Source organism: Corvus kubaryi, unplaced genomic scaffold (assembly GCF_017639235.1).
Source record: "Corvus kubaryi isolate FWS band 111438036 unplaced genomic scaffold, C.kubaryi_AGA036_p1.0 65287, whole genome shotgun sequence".
Classification (NCBI taxonomy): Eukaryota; Metazoa; Chordata; class Aves; order Passeriformes; family Corvidae; genus Corvus; species Corvus kubaryi.
The window spans coordinates 137,855-156,394 of record NW_024581892.1 but is presented as its reverse complement, the minus strand read 5'-3'; the positions used below and the strand labels follow the sequence as shown (position 1 = coordinate 156,394).

Genomic DNA, 18,540 nt, shown 5'->3' with positions numbered 1-18,540 from the left:
GCCACACTGCCTTTTCAAGCTGTGTTTGCTTGAGAAGGACTATATCATGACTGAGGTTAAACTCACATGAATATCATCTATTTTTCATTCATCTCAGGGAGTTGAACAGAGATGAACACTGAAGTAAGGCCATGCCCTGCACAGGACCAGCATCAAGGTGTCCCTTTTGCCCCACAGCCACATCATGTGCCAGATCCACGCCAGCCCAAAACAGCCGGCAGCCTCAGTGGAAACTGTGCCCTCACACCTGAGGCTGCAGGGGAGAGCAAGTTACTTCCATGGCTGCTGCCCGCTCCAGAGTGCTTTCACCTTACGGCAGGCCCGCAACAGCACAAGAGCCCACAGTGAATACACCTGCCATGGTCATCTGACAGCAGAAACACAGGGTGAGTTAGGTTGGAAAAGACCTCTGAGATCATCAAGTCCAACCCCTGACCCAACACCAACCTGTCAACCAGACCATGGCACTGAGTGCCAATGTCCAGTCTTTCCTAAAACACCCCCAGGGACGGTGACTCCACCACCTCCTTGGGCAGCCCATTCCAGTATCTAATCACTCTTTCAGTGGAGAAATTCTTCCTGACGTCCAACTTAAACCTCTCCTAGCACAGCTTGAGGCTATGTCCTCTCATCCTGTCACTAGTTGAGTGGGAGAAGCAGGCCAACCCACAACTGCTACAGTCTCCTGTCAGGTGGTTGTAGAGAGTGATATGGTCACCTCTAAGCCTCCTCTTCTCCAGGCGAAACAACTCCGCTCCCTCGGCCGCTCCTCATAGGCCATATGCTCCAGACCCTTCCCCAGCTCCGTTGCCTTTCTCTGGACACGCTCCAGCACCTCAGTGTCCTCCCTGGAGTGAGGCGCCCAGAAATGAGGCCACAGGTGTGGCCTCAGCAGTGCCGAGAAGAGGGGAAGAATCGCCTCTCTGGTCCTGCTGACCACACTATTTTTAGTACATCGGGACGCGGTTTCTTTTTCCGGGAGCACCCCGCGCCAACCGCAGGGCTGCCCAAGCCCGGTGTCCGCCAGCGCTCCGGCAGCACCGGGGCCAGCGCGCAGCCGCCCGGGCCGCAGCCGCGCGGAGATGGCGGCGGAGCAGGAAGCGGGCGGGAGGCGCCATGTCGGGCCCCGCTGCGGAGGTGAGGGCGCCGGCCCGCATGCCGGGGTACGGGACGTGCGGGAGCAGCGTTGTGTTTCCCTGGGGGCAGCAGGAGTGTGGCTTCCCCGCCTTGGTGGTGCCCAGGGAGCTGCTGCCCTTGCCTTGGCGCTGGCGGTGAGGTCGGGGGGTGGTCGCAGGAGGCACGAACCGCCCAGCTGCTCCCCAGCCCCGGTTTGCCCTTCAGCGCCGTGCAAGGCCCGGCTGGCCCTCGGGACCGAGGGGAACGGAGAACAGCGCCCTGAGAAGCGGGGGAGGGTTGGCAGGTAGGGCCGTGCCTGCTTCTCCTGCCCGGGCTGTGCCACGGGTCTGAGGCGCGGTGGCATTTCGCCTCTGAGCAGGACAGCAGTGGGTCAAACTTAAGCTAGAGGGGTCCGGGGATGTGTAGCAGGAACGGGTATGAGGTGCCAGGGGAGGTTTAGGTTGGACATTAGGGAGAATTTCTTCACAGACAGGGTGATTAGATGCTGGAATGGACTGCCCAAGGAGGTGGTGGAGCCACCGTTTTGGGAGGTGTTTAAGGAAAGACTGGACGTGCGATGGTCTGGTTGGACAGGGTGGTGTTGGGTCATAGGTTAGACTCGATGATCTCAGAGGACTTTTCTGATCTAATTGATTCTGTGATGTTTAATGAAGGATTTGGAGAAAACCCCGCAGAATTAGCGTGCCCGTGGCATTCTGGATCACAGTTACAGAGTGCACTGGCCTACTCGTTTCCTGGGAGCGGCTGCAGGCAGATTTGCAGGCTGATCTCTCCCAAGTTTCGTGGGCTGGTGTCTGAGCTGGAGGTTCCAGTGGTGATGCTCAGCCGCTGGTATCGTGAGCCTGACCCCAAACCTCGGCCAGACAAGCTGTCACCTGTGGCTGGCTTCCACGCCAAGGAAGTGTCAGCTTCTTCCAAATACACACGGCTGGACTGCTGCTCCCAGCTGCTGTAACTACCCTTCTGATTTATATCGGAAGCGGCTGTAATTCCACTCACAGAAGAGGCTGACCTTGGAAACTGCAGGATGGATATCTGTGATGGTACTGTTATGGGAATTCTTTATGTATTTGTTATATTAGTCTCCCTACAGTATTGATGTCTTGAAATAATGCACATGTTGGCACAAATACAGAAAGGAGTTAGAGTTCATGCTTTTAAATGTAGTGTTATTTTAATAAATATATAAAAATCCATTTAATTTCAAGTGTATTTCATCCTTTATTTGAACCAGTCATCATGTGTCTTTGATCAAGATTCTCGAGTATTAAGAAATTATTTACTTTCACTTTTAAGTGTTCTTTTAGCATAAGGAATTTTAGCAGACACTAATAATATTTTACAAATACCGTTTCTTTAAGTCATACTCTTTATCCATTCAGGATGGATGGCCTTTTCAGGAGCATATATACTCTCCTGCATACAAAGGATTTCTTTTTAAAGGAAAAAAGTTTTATAATGTTTCAGTGGAAAACCTGTGAAACAGCAATAAAGTGGTATCTAATCTAAGTATGGCCCTGGCAATGGTATGACAAATAGAAATAGTATAGACCCAAGACTTAACTGAAAAAATGAATGTTAAAGCAATGCAAAGACAGTGTTCATTTGACAAATGATGAAAAGCTTGCAGAAGTTCATAAAGCATGTTTTTATTACTTATGTGTTCCATTTTTATATGAATTTGTCAGCACAATTTTCCATAAAAAGACATTGCAAACTAAACATTTATCTTTGCTTGTAGTGTGCTAGAATTGAAGTTTTTGCTAGCTCTATATGAATAAGAATAATCTTCAAAGCTATTTTGTAAAGGAAATGTATTCAAGAGAAAGAATTGCTTATTTCTCTCCAAAATGATTCATTTTTTCTTTGTAAAGTATTAAGTTAACAAATGTACTTTGGATGGATATGTCTTAAATACATTTTTACTTACTGATTTAGGCTTCTGTCTTCAAGACAGTCTGTTTTGTTGGACTTTTGTGCCAATACAAAGCTCAATGAAAGAAGGAAGTGTGATCCACTTTAGGAAAGCTTTTTTTAGATTGAGGTTGTCCAGGTTTCAAATCAGTACATCTGCAAGAGGATATAAACAGTATTTATGGAGACTGAAAGATAGAGGGACACACAAGACAAGTCTGATGAACTCTATTACTTAAAAGCGAATGTTAAACCTGCACCTCACAACATGTTCTTCTTTTCAGTAGGTTTAAAAAGTGCTAATTACACTTGAGTAAATGAACAAGAAATTTAAGATGAAATTACAAAATAGTAGAGGAAAGCTGTAATGCCAAGAATGGACATGGAAAGTAACATCTTTATAGGGAAAGAATTTTTAGTCTTTTGTAGTTATAATAGAACGTGTAAAAGTCTGAATTTTTTTTCAAGTATTGGCTGCTGGAGCCATGATGTGCACAACAGTGTAACCTTTCCTTTTCAAAAAGGTATAAACTCCTAATCATTTTGTCTGCGGTGGAAAGATGGGAAGACTAGAGCCTTACAGCTTTAAAAGAAATGCAGAACAGTTTCCATTTTTTGTACTTCTAAGAGCATTATAGTGTATAAGCCAATCTCAATGTACTGGGAATTTTGAATTATGATTTCCCAGTGTTTGGAGGGTGATGTTACGAATGCTTCTTGTGCCCAGACATTGAGTAGACGGAGCAGAGCAGCTGAGTGATACAATCCCAGTGGTGTTGAGAGAGCACCCAAACATTTCATGAACTGACACTGTTACCTGTATAAGGCAATACAGTTAAAGTATGTTGAAGAAACTAGCTTCTACTTGGAGATGTCACAGCCTTCCTGAAATTGTTTGGCTGGTTTGCTGTCTGAAGTGATTGGAAATACGAATATGAACATTTGCATCCATCCAGATGAACAGTTTAGGAGACTAAACTATATTGAATAAAAGTAGTTAAGTAATAAATGATGACACAAATCTGCTTAGATCATATTTCTATCGCCAGGTATTTTTCTTGAGTGAGGCACAATGTTTATAGCATCCTCTTGCTGTGGGAAAATGGTGAAACATTGTTCATGTTGTCTGTCAGATTTAACAATAATTCTTTTTTGTTATAAAATCTGTTACTGTTGGAAAAACATGAATGTTAGGAAATGAAAAACTAATTCCACAAAGTGCAAAAAGCTCTTTTTCACCCAGTGAAGTTTTGGCTCAGTACTGAAGCGGGTGGTGCTAAAGGAGTGATAATAGCATTTTCTGCTTGGCTTAGCTTAAGTTTTGCTCTTCATGATAATGTTGGGAAAATGCCAGATGTATTTCTAACAGGCTTGGATTTTTATGCAGATGGTAAGCTGTGCTCTTTAGCTTTCAGGAGACTCTGTTAATGTATAATCACAAAAATTATTGTATGATTTGTGAAAGATTGTGTGCAGCCTCACCAAAGGCCTGAATCCCATGATAAGCTTTACTGTAGAAGCTCAGCTTAGTGCAAAATACATGTCATAATCTGTGTCTCTTCTGTAGCTAGATAGCATTGTCATGTCTGAGTCATTGGCTTAAATTTCGTTCAACACACTTCTTTTCCTGTGTATTTGTCACTTGAGACCAAAATGGGAGTTCGTGTTTAGAAAATGTGCCCTGTGTGTCAAAAGCCTGAGTTTTGACCTGCTTGAAGCCCCAGCTAGTACCTCATACTGACAAGTAGTGGAAAGTGGCTGAGAGAAAAGGGATTCCTCTGCCAGCTTTGACAAGGCTTTGTCATGAAGATTTGAAAAACCAGAGAGCCCCATGGAACATTTCTGTGACCTTGTGCTGAAACTAGGAAATGGATTTTAGAATAAAGTTAGTTAATATTGAAAAATAACCTGGTTGTAGATTAGAGAAACCACACAAGTGTTTCTTTATGTGAAATGGTGCAAATTTTAAAGGAAATTAAAGCCCACGTTATTTATACATAATTACCAGTGAAACTGTTGATGACAAATCTCTCAGAACTATATATACATTTCATTATTGCCCCATTGAATCACAATGTATTATAATGTATTGTGAGTCTGTATAGCTGTCCTATTGTGGAAGAGATTAGCTAATACCTCCACTTGACACTTGTAATCTGTAACTTGTTAAAAGTAAATTTCGTAATTTTTTAAACTCCTTAAAATTATTTTATTAACAAGGTCAGCAATATCAATAGAAATAGAGATTTCATGTCAGTGGAGTAATTACTTGTAACATTTTTTGTGTTTCAAGTAGTTAACTTCATTTAGTAGAAAAATTCATGTGATTAAGGAAGACAGGATATAGGAAAAGCTAAAATGTCTTCCAGTGTGAATCAGTTTAACTGTAAATGAAGTTATTAAAAGGAGCCATTAGCAACGTAATGTCTCTGCTGGGATGTGTATCCTCTCTAACATCAGCCGAGCATCCTAGAACTCAAAACAGCTGTAGCTATTCAATTTCTAAAGTATTTTCTCATTTAGGTTTTGCCATGGAACAAGTCAGGGTTTAATTCGTCTGGTGTAGCTGTAATATCTTGAACATTTTCATGAGCTCTGGCTTACATACTGATGTCAAATGAAGCCAGTGGCTAAGCAGCTTGTCTGGTAAGGACAACAGCTTTTCCTATCTCATTAAATCTATGCATGTTTGATCTTATTAGAAAAATGTGCTGAGAGCTCTGCATTGAGGTTGATCCCTGAGGCTTGAGAATTTCATTATGTGCTCTATTGATTGTTTTATCTTTTTTCTTTTTTTTTTTTTAAGAATATAAGAATTCTATTTTAATTGAAAGTGGGGAGTCTAGGAGAAGGAACTCCAAATAAGGATTAAAAATTGGCCTTGTAAAAGAGGATACTCGGTGCATCTTCACATGAATGTGATACACTCTGCCACCTCTCCTCTTCAAACTCCCCTAATTTGGGAAGAAAGCTGTGGGAGAATGATTTCACTGAGAGAAACACAGGGTCGAGACAGTATGGCTCCAGATTAGTTGAAAGTGCTGTAGTTCAAGCAGTCACTTATGTAAAAGATGCAGAACAAAGCTACTTCTCCATAGTGCTGTGTACTTCACTGCTTCTGGATCTGTGAGTGAGAGGTGACTCTTGGTCAGTGAGGTGTCAGTGGTCATGGACAGCTGGAAATTACACCGCTGTATTGCCTCAATTCTCATTGTATTAACTTAGCTTTATTCATGTGGCTATTCTTTGAAGATGAACTTTACCTAGTTCTGTATTTTTTCAGTGTGGGAGGCAGTCCTGTAGAGAGGCAGGAAGAGCTCTGCTTTTTGCCAAGATGAAATAAAACCTCCAGTAAGTGGTTTCTTGGTGACATTGATGGTATCTGCTCTCCCACTGTAGATAGGATGGAGAAATGTTTTTGGAGTTGGAGGCTGGCTGTGAGAATTCTCTGATTCCTGATTAGGCTCTTGAGTTTAAAATAGCATTTGATAATTTTCATAGTTTATATGGGATTTAGGTTGCCCAAAGTAAGTTGGTGTTTCCAGGATTATGCTATGCACCATCTCTGCTATAGCATTAACATTTTTTAACACAACAGTTGCAGAGAATTTATTCCAGTGTATCATGGTTTCACCCCAGCCAGCAGGAAAGCCTCATGGAGCCTCTCATTGGAGCCGTGGCCCCACCAGCAGGTCTGGGGAGAGAACTGGAAGGATAAAAACCAGAAAACTCATGGGTTGAGATAAGCACAGTTTAATAGGAAAAGTGAAAGCCACACACATAAGCAAAGCAAACCCAGGAATTCATTCACTGTGTCCCACAGGCTGGCAGGTGTTCAGCCATCTCCAGGACAGCAGGGCCCCACCATGTGTAATGGTGACTTGGGAAGACAAACTCAATCACTCCAAATGTCCCCGCCTTGTCCTTCTTCCCCCACTTTATATACTGAGCATGATGTCAGATGGTCTGGAATATCCCTTAGGTCAGTTGGGGTCACCTGTTCTGACTGCGTCTCCTCCCGATCTCCCATGCACCCCCAACTTCCTCACCATCGTGGCAGTAGGAAAGGCAGAAAAGGCCTTGGCTCTGTGTAGGCCCTGCTCAGCAATAACAAAAACATTTCTATATTATCAACTCTGTGCATAAGTCCAGAACACAGCCCCATACCAGCCGCTGTGAAGGAAATTAACTCTACCCCAGCTGAAAGCAGCACACACTATTAGGAGTACTTGACTTCTGATCCTTGTCTGGGCTGTAGTCTGGATTTTTTTCCAGTTACATAGAATTTCTTGTAGAAAAGCTCACCTACATTGAAGGTTGGGATGAGGGAGAAGAAGACTGGTGTTCAGCCTTCCAAGACATTCATACACACTTGCTTGGATGCATTCTGAGTTTGTCTTGGTTTTTCAGCGTTAAGACAAAATGGGCTATTGCTTTGCACAAGATAAGGTGTAAAGCAAAGACAAAGCATTTACCCCAAATACTTTTGGAGAGGGCAGTGTTTTTCTCGGGGACTGAATTTGCACTTAACAGCAAGTGTCTCAGGCTGTGGTTTTTTTTGTTTGTTGGTTTTCTCTTAGTCATTTTACTGTTTAAAAATGTTCTTACTCAACTTGGCATTATTACAGGATGGCTATATTTTAAACCTGAGGTAGCCTGATCTTTTTTTTTTTTTTTTGGAAGCGAACTGGCTTACAAGTTTTTTATTGATTGTCATCATTTATTCTTGTACACACAAGTGACTCATTATACTATGCAGTCAGAGTGAGAGCTCATAATGATTTGGCAAGAAAGTGCCTCATCAGCACAGCATTACAGAGTCTCATTGTAAATATGAGCCTTGTAACCTTCAGTGTACAGTTGGAACTCAAACAGATGTTGTCATGCATATTTGGAAAGTCATGGCAGTCTGTTGAAGTCCCTGGTGACTGGAAAAAAGGAAACATCACTTCCATATTAAAAAAGGGGAGAAAGAAAGATCCAGAGAACTACAGACTGGTGAGCCTCACCTCTGTGCTTAGGAAGAGCCTCCTAGAAGATGTGCTAACACACATAAAAGACAGGAAGGTAATTCAAGGTAGCCAGCATGCCTTTACTAATGGCAAGTCATGCCTGACCAACTTGGTGGCCTTCTAGGATGGAGTGACAACAAGGGTTGACAAGGGAAGACTGACCAATGTCAACTGGACTTGTGTGAGGCCTTTGTTATGGTCCCACATGACATCCTTATCTCTGGATTGGAGAGATACGAACTTGATGGATGGACTCATTCTTATTTAGTGGATAAGGATGGATGGATGGAGCCAGGGAGTTGTGGTCAGTGTCTCTATGTCCAGGTGGAGGCCAGTGATGAGTGGTGTTCCTCAGGACTCTCATGGGACTGGTGCCCTTCATCAGTGACATGGGCAGTGGGACTGGTGCACCCTCAGCAAGTTTGCAGATAACACAACAGCAGGACAGGATGCCATCCAGGGGGCCTTGGACGAACTTGAGAAGTGGGCCCCTTGTACTATATCAAATTGTACAACTTCTCCATCTCCTACACTTTGCAGGTAATTTTTAGGGTTATTCCTTTTAATGGCAGTTCTATGGATGAATAAATCTTCCCCTGTATCATCTTGTGTTATAAATCCATAGTTGTTTTTCCACAAGCACCTCATGAGATTCAACAAGTCCAGGTGCAAGGTGCTGCACCTGAGTCAGGGCAGTCCCAGACATGAGCACAGACTGGGAGAAGAAGTCATTGAGAGCAGCCCCGTAGAGAAAGACTTGGGGGTTCTTATGGATGAGAAGCTGGGCATGAGCCAACAGCGTGCACTCATGGCCCAGAAGGCCCATGGCACCCTGGGCTGCATCAAAAGCAGGGTAGCCAGCAGGTCGAGGGAGGGAGGGTTCTACTTTGCCCTCATGAGACCCCACCAGGAGTGCTGCATCCAGCTCTGGGATCCTCAGCCCCAGAAAAACATGGACTTGTTAGAGCAAGTCCAAAGCAGGACCACAAAGATGGTCAGAGGGCTGGAGCACCTCTCCTATGAAGATGGGCTGAGAGAGCTGGAGTTGGTCAGCCTGGAGAAGAGGAGGCTTTGGGGAGGCCTTACTGTGACCTCATGTTGTGACTTTTTATATGGGCAGATAGTGACAGACCAAATGTCAATGGTTTTAGATTGAAAGAGGGCAAATTTAGATTAGATGTTAGGAAGAAATTCTTTACGCAGAGGGTGGTGAGTCACTAGAACAGATTGCCCAGAGAAATTGTGGCTGCCCGATCCTTGGGAGTGTCCAAGGCCAGGTTGGGTGTGGTCTGAGCAACCTTGTCTAGTAAATGGCATCCCCTGCCCATTGCAGGGGGGTTGGAGCTAGGTCCTTTCCAGCCCAAACCATTCTGTGATTCTGTCATTGCTAAACTGAAATGCCTTGTGCCGTTGTGGGAGGGATGAGGATGTTTGTTTTATACTGCACAAAACTGTGACGCTACCATTTGTTCGTTCTTTTTCTTACAGCTCTACCTTAACAAAGATGCATGATTAATTTCATAACTTAAGAAAAAACCCTAGTCTTTCTGGGATTTCTTGTCTCTTGGAATTAGGAACACAGCAGAACAGTGCTGACTGAGTTCGATTCAGTTAGTTTTATAAGTACTTGCTCAGCAGCATTTGTCAAATTGCATTAAATCAGGTAGAAAAGCAGTCAAATTCCAAATTAAAGAAAGAAAGAGCAATATACAAACAATAGCTGAATAAGGGATAAACCCCTTTCCTTCTGTCTGTATCCCAACATCGATGGACTCTACAGGGTTTATTTGCCAAAATTAGGCAAATACATACCATAAAAATGTGAAGTCTCCTAAAGGTCACAGGGTAATTGTTTAATCTTTTTTCTTCACAGAGGCTGGAGTTACTCATGCACATTTCAAAAGATTCCATGGGTTTGCTATGCCACAGCTCCCTCAAGTGGTAGAATAATTTTCCATTTGGAATTGCAGCTTCATTTCTGTGACACACTTGTATTCTCTTCAAAAGGTTTTGGGGCTTCTCCCAACTTACGTTCTGTCTGATTTATAACAGAAACAACAGAGTTCAAAGAACAGGAGTCTGAGCAGGGAAGAACTCAGGCTTACTATACTTGGGTTCCCAGTGAACTTCGGCTAGAAAAAACGGCAGTATTACAACTGCGTCGGTAATTTCAGGTTTCTTCTTATAAGAATGCAAAAAACATGTTTTCTACAGTTGTCTAACACAATCATGTTGTGCCTTGATTAGAAAAGATGCTTGATATTCAGACTTGATATGAAATGCAGTGCACTTTTCCCAGTATTAATTAATGAGCTTTGCTTCATTCTTTGAAAGAAACCATGGTAGTAAAACAAACTGTTGGATTACTTTATATGTTCTTTTTAAGTTGAGGAATCTCTGTTTAATTTCTGTTTGCATAAAACAATGGTGTCAACCTTGGTGATAAATCTGGTCATTACATGATTTATAGGGCAACAAATGTACAAACAACTTTTCATTGTTTTCATCACACTTCCTTTTAATTTGGAAATCAAGATGAAATTTATGCTTGAGTAGTTAGTGTAGTATTTCAGAAGTATGTATTGCTTTTCACCTTGAAGGATTTTAAAACTTTTTGCCAACTAGGTACGCACAACAAAGCCAGGACCATTCCTAGAATATTTCGCTGCAGAAACCTCTCTGATGTCACTGATAATAATAATATAATATAATATAATATAATATAATATAAATAATAATACCTTTATTCAGTGATTTTTTTCTGCTGTTTCTTATGCTTCTCCCAACTACCAGTAAATATCCCTCTCCATTAAAATATTTAATTACTTTTTCTGTTACTTTTACTTAACTTTGCATATTACATTTGAAGGGAGTCAGTCGTACCTCTTTGCTAGAAGTTGTACATTTTGAGACAAGCATTTCCTTAGAAGTGATTGTTTTGACTTAAGTGTGAGGAGTCTATTAGGTGGTTTAATTTCCAAAATTATTTTAAAATAGTTGCCTATAATTTGATGTCCATATTTGTGTTTTCAGTTTGTTTATTTAGCAGCTGCTGAAACATTTACAAACTTGAATTTAATGTTGCATGAACTTGAAAAGTCAGCACATGACTAAGAAAATTTAAAATTTCTGATAATTAAATTTATTGCCATAGTGTAAGAGTCCTAAGGTAGAACCTTGCCATGCTGGGGGGCTGTGTAGGATCAAGTAGATAATGATGAGCAAGGACCACTACCATGAAGCAGGTGATACCCACAGACTCAGCATATGGATCTTGCATGTGGATTTCTTACATACAGATCCTCACCCTAAAATATTAGAGAGGAAACTTCCTATGAAGCATAGTCCTCAATGAAATATCAAAATACCTCACCTTTGCCACAGGGTAGAAATATATGCACTGACAAATTATCAGCAGAGTAGTTTGTGTCTGATAATTTCTTTGTGTGTCCATTGTCCTATATGCTAAATACTGAGAGCTCATGAAGTCATCTTGCCTTAGGTAACTTTTACAGTGTGTGAGCATAATACAACGCATACGTAGACACAAGATCTGGAAGAAGCACAACTGATTATAAGGCATAGCAGTCATACTGCGTTAACATATAACTGTCACCAACTCTGCCCTGGATTGCATGAAAAACAGTAAATCAGCAGATAATAATTTTCTAATGTCAACTTCTTGGTATTCTGGTGACAGGGAACTGTTCTTGCTTTGTGAGGGCTCTCCTACGTTACAAAACACTTCTTTTTGTTCACAGCCTCCGTGTGTTCCTGTAGCAGAACAGAGGAGTGGATGCACTTACATGGGCTTTTTAGTATGATGATGCATAGGGTTCAACTTAAGTATGTGAAAACTGCATCCTGGTTCTCTGATTCTGAAACTTCTTGAGTAATAACATCAAGTTTCTGTAATTGCCATTATTGAGGTTTTGTAGGACTTCAAAACATAAGACAGGAGTGTTTAAATACAGCTTAAGGGAATGCTGAGAACGTTCACTGTGCAGGGTGGGTTGGTTCTGTTTGTATAGAAAAATGTCTTACCCTCTCTGCCTTTTGATTTTGTGGAACTCTGAGGTCCTACCTAAAGTTGGAACTTGTTTCTGTCCTGCAAAAGACAAGTTAGCTGGTGGTGGTCATAGAAACAACAGAGTGTGCAAATTATACAGCTGTATCTCTTGTCCCTCCTCTGCCCCTGTTCTCAGGAGTTTTCATCATGGAAACAGTGATGCTGCAAGAAACCTGCTTGTGATTCCTTTCCCATATGGACATGTGTAGCTAGCCTTGTCTCTGTCAGGCAGATGAGTTTTTCTGGAGTAGAATCAGGATGTATGCAATTTCAGACAAAACACTGATTTTGTGCGTAAACTAAGACTAACTGCAGAAAAGAGGAACACAATACTTACAAGACACCATTCATTTCTGCATTCTACATTTAATTCTCTTTTTCAGCAGAAAAATAATAGTAGGAGTAGAAACATTTTTTTGTATGCAAATTGGCAATAACAATGCACTGAGCATTTTTTGATCAAAGGACTTGATGAAAAGGAATCAAAAGGAAATACTATTGAAACCATGAGATTCTGCATTCTGAAGACCCCCTTTGATTTTCCTTTATGTGTCAGAGTATATGGGAGCATGCTTTACTGATGCTACAGCTGCAAGAAAATACAGAGGGATCTGTCTTTAACCTTCAAGAATTTTCAAAATTTGTAGATGTCAGTGTTTTGAAACTGTTTTGCTGGTGTCACTGGTTTTGAGCTGCCCCGTCTTGATAATCCATCTGTAATATGATGCCAGAGCTAGTGAGGGAAAGGGCAGCAATAGGACCTCAGGTAAAAGTCACTACTCTGACTTGCATCTCTGGTAGCTCTAAGGAGAAACTTTTGAAAGAGATGCAGCATGATGTCTTGTACAGCAAGTGAAAAGTTGAGGGTCATGTATGAAACAGGATGGTGTTTCAGGCTTCTGTACACCATTTCAAGAAAATGGTGGCACACTCAGTGATATATACAAATAAAATAGAGTAAAATAGCATAAAATGAAAAGAAGACCTTGTGTGAATATACAGAAGATGAATTAATGTCATAACTGCAGGAAAGGTGATGATCTTTCTTTTGTTTTCAGGTTTAAAAATGTCTGACCTGGAAAATATTGTACGCAGAACCCACAGTATTGAAAAACTACTGTCTGAGAACAATTTGCAAGATATTGAGGATCATCTTAAAGAACTTGAAGATGTTGACATGACTGTAGAATATCTTCAGGGGACAGATGTTACCAAGGCTGTATACAGAGTACTCAAGAGCTGCCCTTCAGAAGGGTTGAAAAAGAAAGCAAAGCAGTTATTATCAAGATGGAAAACACTTTACAAGAATAACTCTGCTCAGTCAATGCAACTTAAAAAGTCTGTTTCTGTGTATGTGAAAGAGGAAATGGAGCATCTTGGTGTAGTTCCTAGAGAGCAGTTGCTGTCTGAAGGACCATGTCAGCAGGAGGCATTAGATGGTACTAGTTCCAACATTTTGGTCCCATCACAAACTGTTAAAAATGCGGTATGTAACAATGCAGAAGGCAGTATGAATCAGCATTCTTCTTTTGAGGAACAACACACTGTTCATGAAGATTCTAAATCTGTTGTTAGCGAAGCAAGTCTGCAGCAGCATCCAGTGAGAGCTCTGAGGTGTAAATGTGTGGATCTTCTTTATAAAGCTTTGATTGGTTCTGCCAAAGATGAAGAAGAAACTGTTAAATGGCTAGAGTTAGCTAAAGATATTGAAGAACATATTTTTGCTCTTCATGCTAAAAATGATAAAAAATACAAAAATTGCATTAGAAGTAAAATCTCTAACCTTAAGAACCCTAAAAGTTGCCACTTAAAACATAACCTTTTTTCAGGGACTTTGAGCCCAAAGGCTTTTGCTGAGATGACAGTGATGGAAATGGCCAGCGATGAACTGAAACAGCTCAGGGCTCTGTACACAAAATCATCTGTTCAGGAACATCAGCTTCCGCTGGTTATTAATGGCACACAGACAAATAAAATAAAATGCAGACGCTGTGAAAAATTTGATTGCACTGTAACTATGATTGCCAGAGGAACTCTCTTTCTTCCAGCTTGGGTGAGAAACACAAACCCAGATGAACAAATGTTGACTTACGTTATTTGTAATGAATGTGGAGAACAGTGGTATCACAGCAGATGGATTTGTTTGTAATGCTATCTCTCTTTAATAAGGGATTTGGTAACGTGTATGAGAACGTACCTCTGTTGAAACTCTGTAATTTTAAATTCTGCACTGATATTATGTGAGTGCTGCCACTAAAAACCTCAAAATCAATTTTTAAAAAAACTGCTATTGTATTTTTAAAGATGACTTGAATGAATCTTACGTGTTTTTGAGTAATCTAAATAGGTAAAGAAATAAAATGGTAAAGAGGAAAAAATGGTTACACTGTATCTGAGTGGAATATTTGCTAGTTAATCCATTAAAAATATTCTAAGTGCTGCAGTTTTTTCCTGAAGGGACTAGATACTTGGAAATTTTTTTTTATCTTCAGGAGGAGTTCTTTCACAGAACATAAGTTTAATTTACAGTAAACAAACTGTTTCCAGAACTGTAGTTCACATACTTGTGTGCATTGCAGAATGTTCAGCATGGATTCACTCCTTAATTAAATCACTATTTGCAAGCAAGTGTTAGATTATTAAGTTGGTTTGAGAGGTGATTTCTAACAGGGAAAAAGAAACAAAAAGAGCATTAAAGGGGGAGAAAGCAGCTAGCAAATTAAAGCAAGAATTACATTATGCTTTAGTTTTATTTTAGCTCCTGGAAGGAAAACAGGAGCTGTGACAGTCTATCAGTATGCGGGCCAGATTTATAATATAAGATGGTATGGCCTGCTACTGCAAAGAAATTAATGGAGGATCAGATAATGGATTGTTTCAGAAAATGATGTAAATATATTATTTATGTTTATTTAATAAAATTAATAGGAGTTAATAACTTTCTGAGTGAATACCATCTCTGGAACTGGGACGTCTGTCCTGAACTGAGAAAATTAATGTTTTTGTATAGTGCTGGTTACCCACAAACAATGAATAGAAGGAAATCCAATAGCAGAATTTTTTATACATATTTTTGTTCCAGAGTCAACAGGATTCTCGCTGATTTTTTACAAGAAGTATTTATTTTTTAAAAAAAAATTTTAATTCTTCTCACTGTGAGAGAAGTATCTTTTACGTATCTTTTACGAATGTGCAACAGGCATTTTGCACTTCAACGTTAAAATGTATCAGCAGAGCAGAGAAACCTGCGGAGTATTTGCTGGAGGAATTGAGGACAGTTGTGCACCCATCTGACTATGACACAGCTGAGGCTGGTCAGCTCCTCTGGGCTGAGCTGCATGACCTCTTAGAGAAAGGAGTTGGGGGCATGAAATGAGAAAATAGCTGAACTAAAAGCCAGCTAGGAATGAAAGACAGGCCTTTATCTGTATATGGGGAAAATTACATGTAACCTGATGTTGCAAAGAGACACTTAACCTGTTCTACTGAAAAAAAGAAGAAAAATCTTTCCATTCTGTGAAGTGTTAACAGTTAACTTTCAGCGGCATTACTTAGATTTTTATCATGTAAAAAAGTGTGTTTTAGGGGAATTGCACTGATGTAAAATACACATTAAAGCTTTAGGCCAGACCCCCAATGTTCAACTGTGTAACCAAGGAGTTGCTATCTGGCCTTCCTTCCCAGCCCTTACTTGTGTGCTGAAATTGATGCTTACAAGTAGTCCTGCTTAAGTGGGAGGACTTTTGTGTACAGTATTATTGTTAGCTTTCAATGAAACTACAGGAAAGCAAACACTCCTGTGTTAGTGGATCACAGTAAGCACAGGATTGTGTGCAGTCATTTTGAAGGTCATGGTCCTGTTGAGGAGAGCTTTATGCCAGCACTGTGCTGTGTCAGAACACCATGTAGCAGAAGACATTATTTTAGCTGTGAACAACTTATAAATAATTTCTGCCTGCAGTTCGTTTTGAAGCCATTCCAGTAATGTAGAGCTCATCCAAGTTTTATCTTGGCAAAGGGAAATGTAAAAAGGCATGGAGGGTGTTTTTGACAGAATATATTTCAAGGGTAAAATTTGTATCTGTAACACTGACTACATTTGTGACATAATATATAACATCATTTTCTTTTGAATTGCCCATCACTAATATGTAACTGTGCAGGCTTAAAATATTTGACTGGCTAAGTTTATATGCTTTGTCTCAGCTAACTTGCAACTACATAGTGTGTACAGCAGCAGGAGGGTGTAGATCACTGAAATACAGGAAGTATAGAGTCCAGAAACAAAAGAAACACTTTGAAAAGTGAGATTCTTTTATATTGTTGAAGTCTCTTTTTTTTTTTCAGTTCATTCCAGGTGAGAAAAATATCTCTTTTTTAAGCAGAGACAATTCATTTGGGTATGATGTTTAGCATGTCCAGGCAGCTACTCCTACAAGGACCGTGACATTAGAGGTGATCCCCACAAACACAGGAGAAATGTAAGCTGAACAAGGCTAAAGTCTGTATGTGTCTCCACAGGGTTTTCCAGAGATTCTATAAATTCAACTGCTTCTTGAATCCTGTGATTTAACAGCAGCAATAAGGCCTTAAACATAAATAGCGCTCAAAGATCAAGCAGCGTGTAGCTGCAGAACTTGTGATACATATCTTAAGAAGATGAGAGCTAAATTAACAATGAATTTTACACAATTTTCAATGTAAAAACAAAGATACTATTCTATATCTGAAGTGCTCTATTAATTGTACTCAATGTTGCTCGCTTAACACCAGTAACAAAACTTCTGGTTCCTAGAGATCCACTGCCAGATCCACTTCTGTTCTGTTGAGTGCCTTTTCTATCTCTGTCATACCCCTCTTACTGTGCACTTTTTAGGGAGGTACTCAGCTGCCATTTGTTGTTTATAACTCTTTCTTCTTTTCAAAACCAAAAGTAAATTTGTGCTGTTTATTTTCATTTAAAGTGTATTCGTTTCTGTCTGTTGTGCTATGTATGTTTGCTACTAAAGCAAAGAACTGCAACTCTTTAAACAAAAAACAGCTTTTTTGTGCCAAGAAAGAAAGTTAGCTGGTAACAGGCTGTGATTAAGGAGCAAATATGTCGAATTACAGTCCTTCAGGGAATCTTCAGGATGTAATGGCCCAATTCACTGACTGCCTGGAAGATAAGAAAAGAAACAAGAGTACTTTGATAATTTCTTGGATTTGCTTGGGAGTTGGCTTGTTGCATTCTGGTATTAACAGAGCCATGAAGGCAGATGACTTCATATCCCCTCATTTTGTGCTGCTGTAATTCAGCCAAGAGGTGACAAAGTCATGTTTTACTGAGGCCATGTCCTCACTTGCCAGGATGGAACATAGTCTCCTTGCCAACTACAGATGGTAAAAAGTATTATTCACAAACTCTTATTATAAGAGAGCTTTGCTGATACAGACCTTCCCCTACACAAACACAAAAAAGTTGTCCATTATTTGCCATTGGATGTTTTTTGTGCTGTTCACTCTGATGTGACATAACACCACTTCATGAATACACCTCTGTGAACAAAATCCTTAAGGTGCAAAGTCAGCTTTCAGATGAAGGCGTGTGTGATGGAGCAGCAAGGGTGGGTTACTGTGCAGGGGGAGGCGAGCCAGGAGTGGATGGTGAGTGTCAAGGCATATAGGGACAGTGGCTTCAGTTAAAAGGGTCACTGTCCAGCAGCACCCAAACAAGAGCAAGGCAGGTCCGGTGACAATAATCTGCCAAAACTCCAGTGAGAAGCAGGCAAGTCTGGGGAGGTGCTGTCGGATGGAGATTTGGTGCACAAGGTGGGGTGCAGGAACGGGATCACCAGGCTTGTACAGTGTCTGAGCTGAAATGGGGCTATTGCTGGCAGTGGGAATCTGAAGCAGCTGCCCCCAGCAGCACTGCCCCAGCCCTGCTGCCTTCCACTGGGATGGTCAGGCAGCAGCCTCGGGTGGGGGCAGCCCCACAGCAGCCACCACTGGGACCCTCCCTGCCTGTCTGCAGAATTTAAACGGGAGTGATTTTGGTGCACATGTTTCAAACTGCATCCTAGCTGGGCATGTTCCTCTGTCTGACCTCAGAACTGGCAGGTGTACTTCATGTGACCAGCCCTCAGTGGCATTATTTGTTCTAAATTTGTATTGTTCTATAGCACTGTTGGGTTTGTTACATACACGGTATGTAACAGTGGACACAGAGAAAAGGGCCTTCAGTTCCTGATCCTCAAGCACTCATGCATGTGTATTAACCATGAGAGTCACCCTATGATGCTCCATTATGCCTATGAAATCATAAGCATAGTAGCCATGGTTACACCATAGTTCTTTTCTATTTTCTTATATGTTCCCATGTTAAAGAAATAAAAATACATCTCATCTGAGAAATTCAAGAATTTTGTT

General features: G+C 41.0%; 1 protein-coding gene across 5 annotated transcripts; it reads left to right on the top strand.

Moving 5' to 3' along the window:
- The first annotated feature begins 921 nt into the window (after positions 1–921).
- Positions 922–14,592, top strand: LOC121673236 (transcription elongation factor A N-terminal and central domain-containing protein-like). Of its 5 annotated transcripts, none has more exons than XM_042046382.1 (2): positions 922–1,137; positions 13,191–14,592. In XM_042046382.1, exons 1-2 carry the CDS (start codon positions 1,083–1,085, stop codon positions 14,279–14,281), a joined length of 1,146 nt encoding a protein of 381 aa, XP_041902316.1. In that variant the 5' UTR covers positions 922–1,082; the 3' UTR covers positions 14,282–14,592. The 5 variants fall into 5 exon arrangements, with proteins under 5 accessions (XP_041902316.1, XP_041902318.1, XP_041902320.1 ...); XM_042046384.1 differs by having other exon boundaries at positions 1,092–1,163; XM_042046386.1 differs by lacking the exon at positions 922–1,137 and adding an exon at positions 1,182–1,420.
- Positions 14,593–18,540: the final 3,948 nt, after the last annotated feature.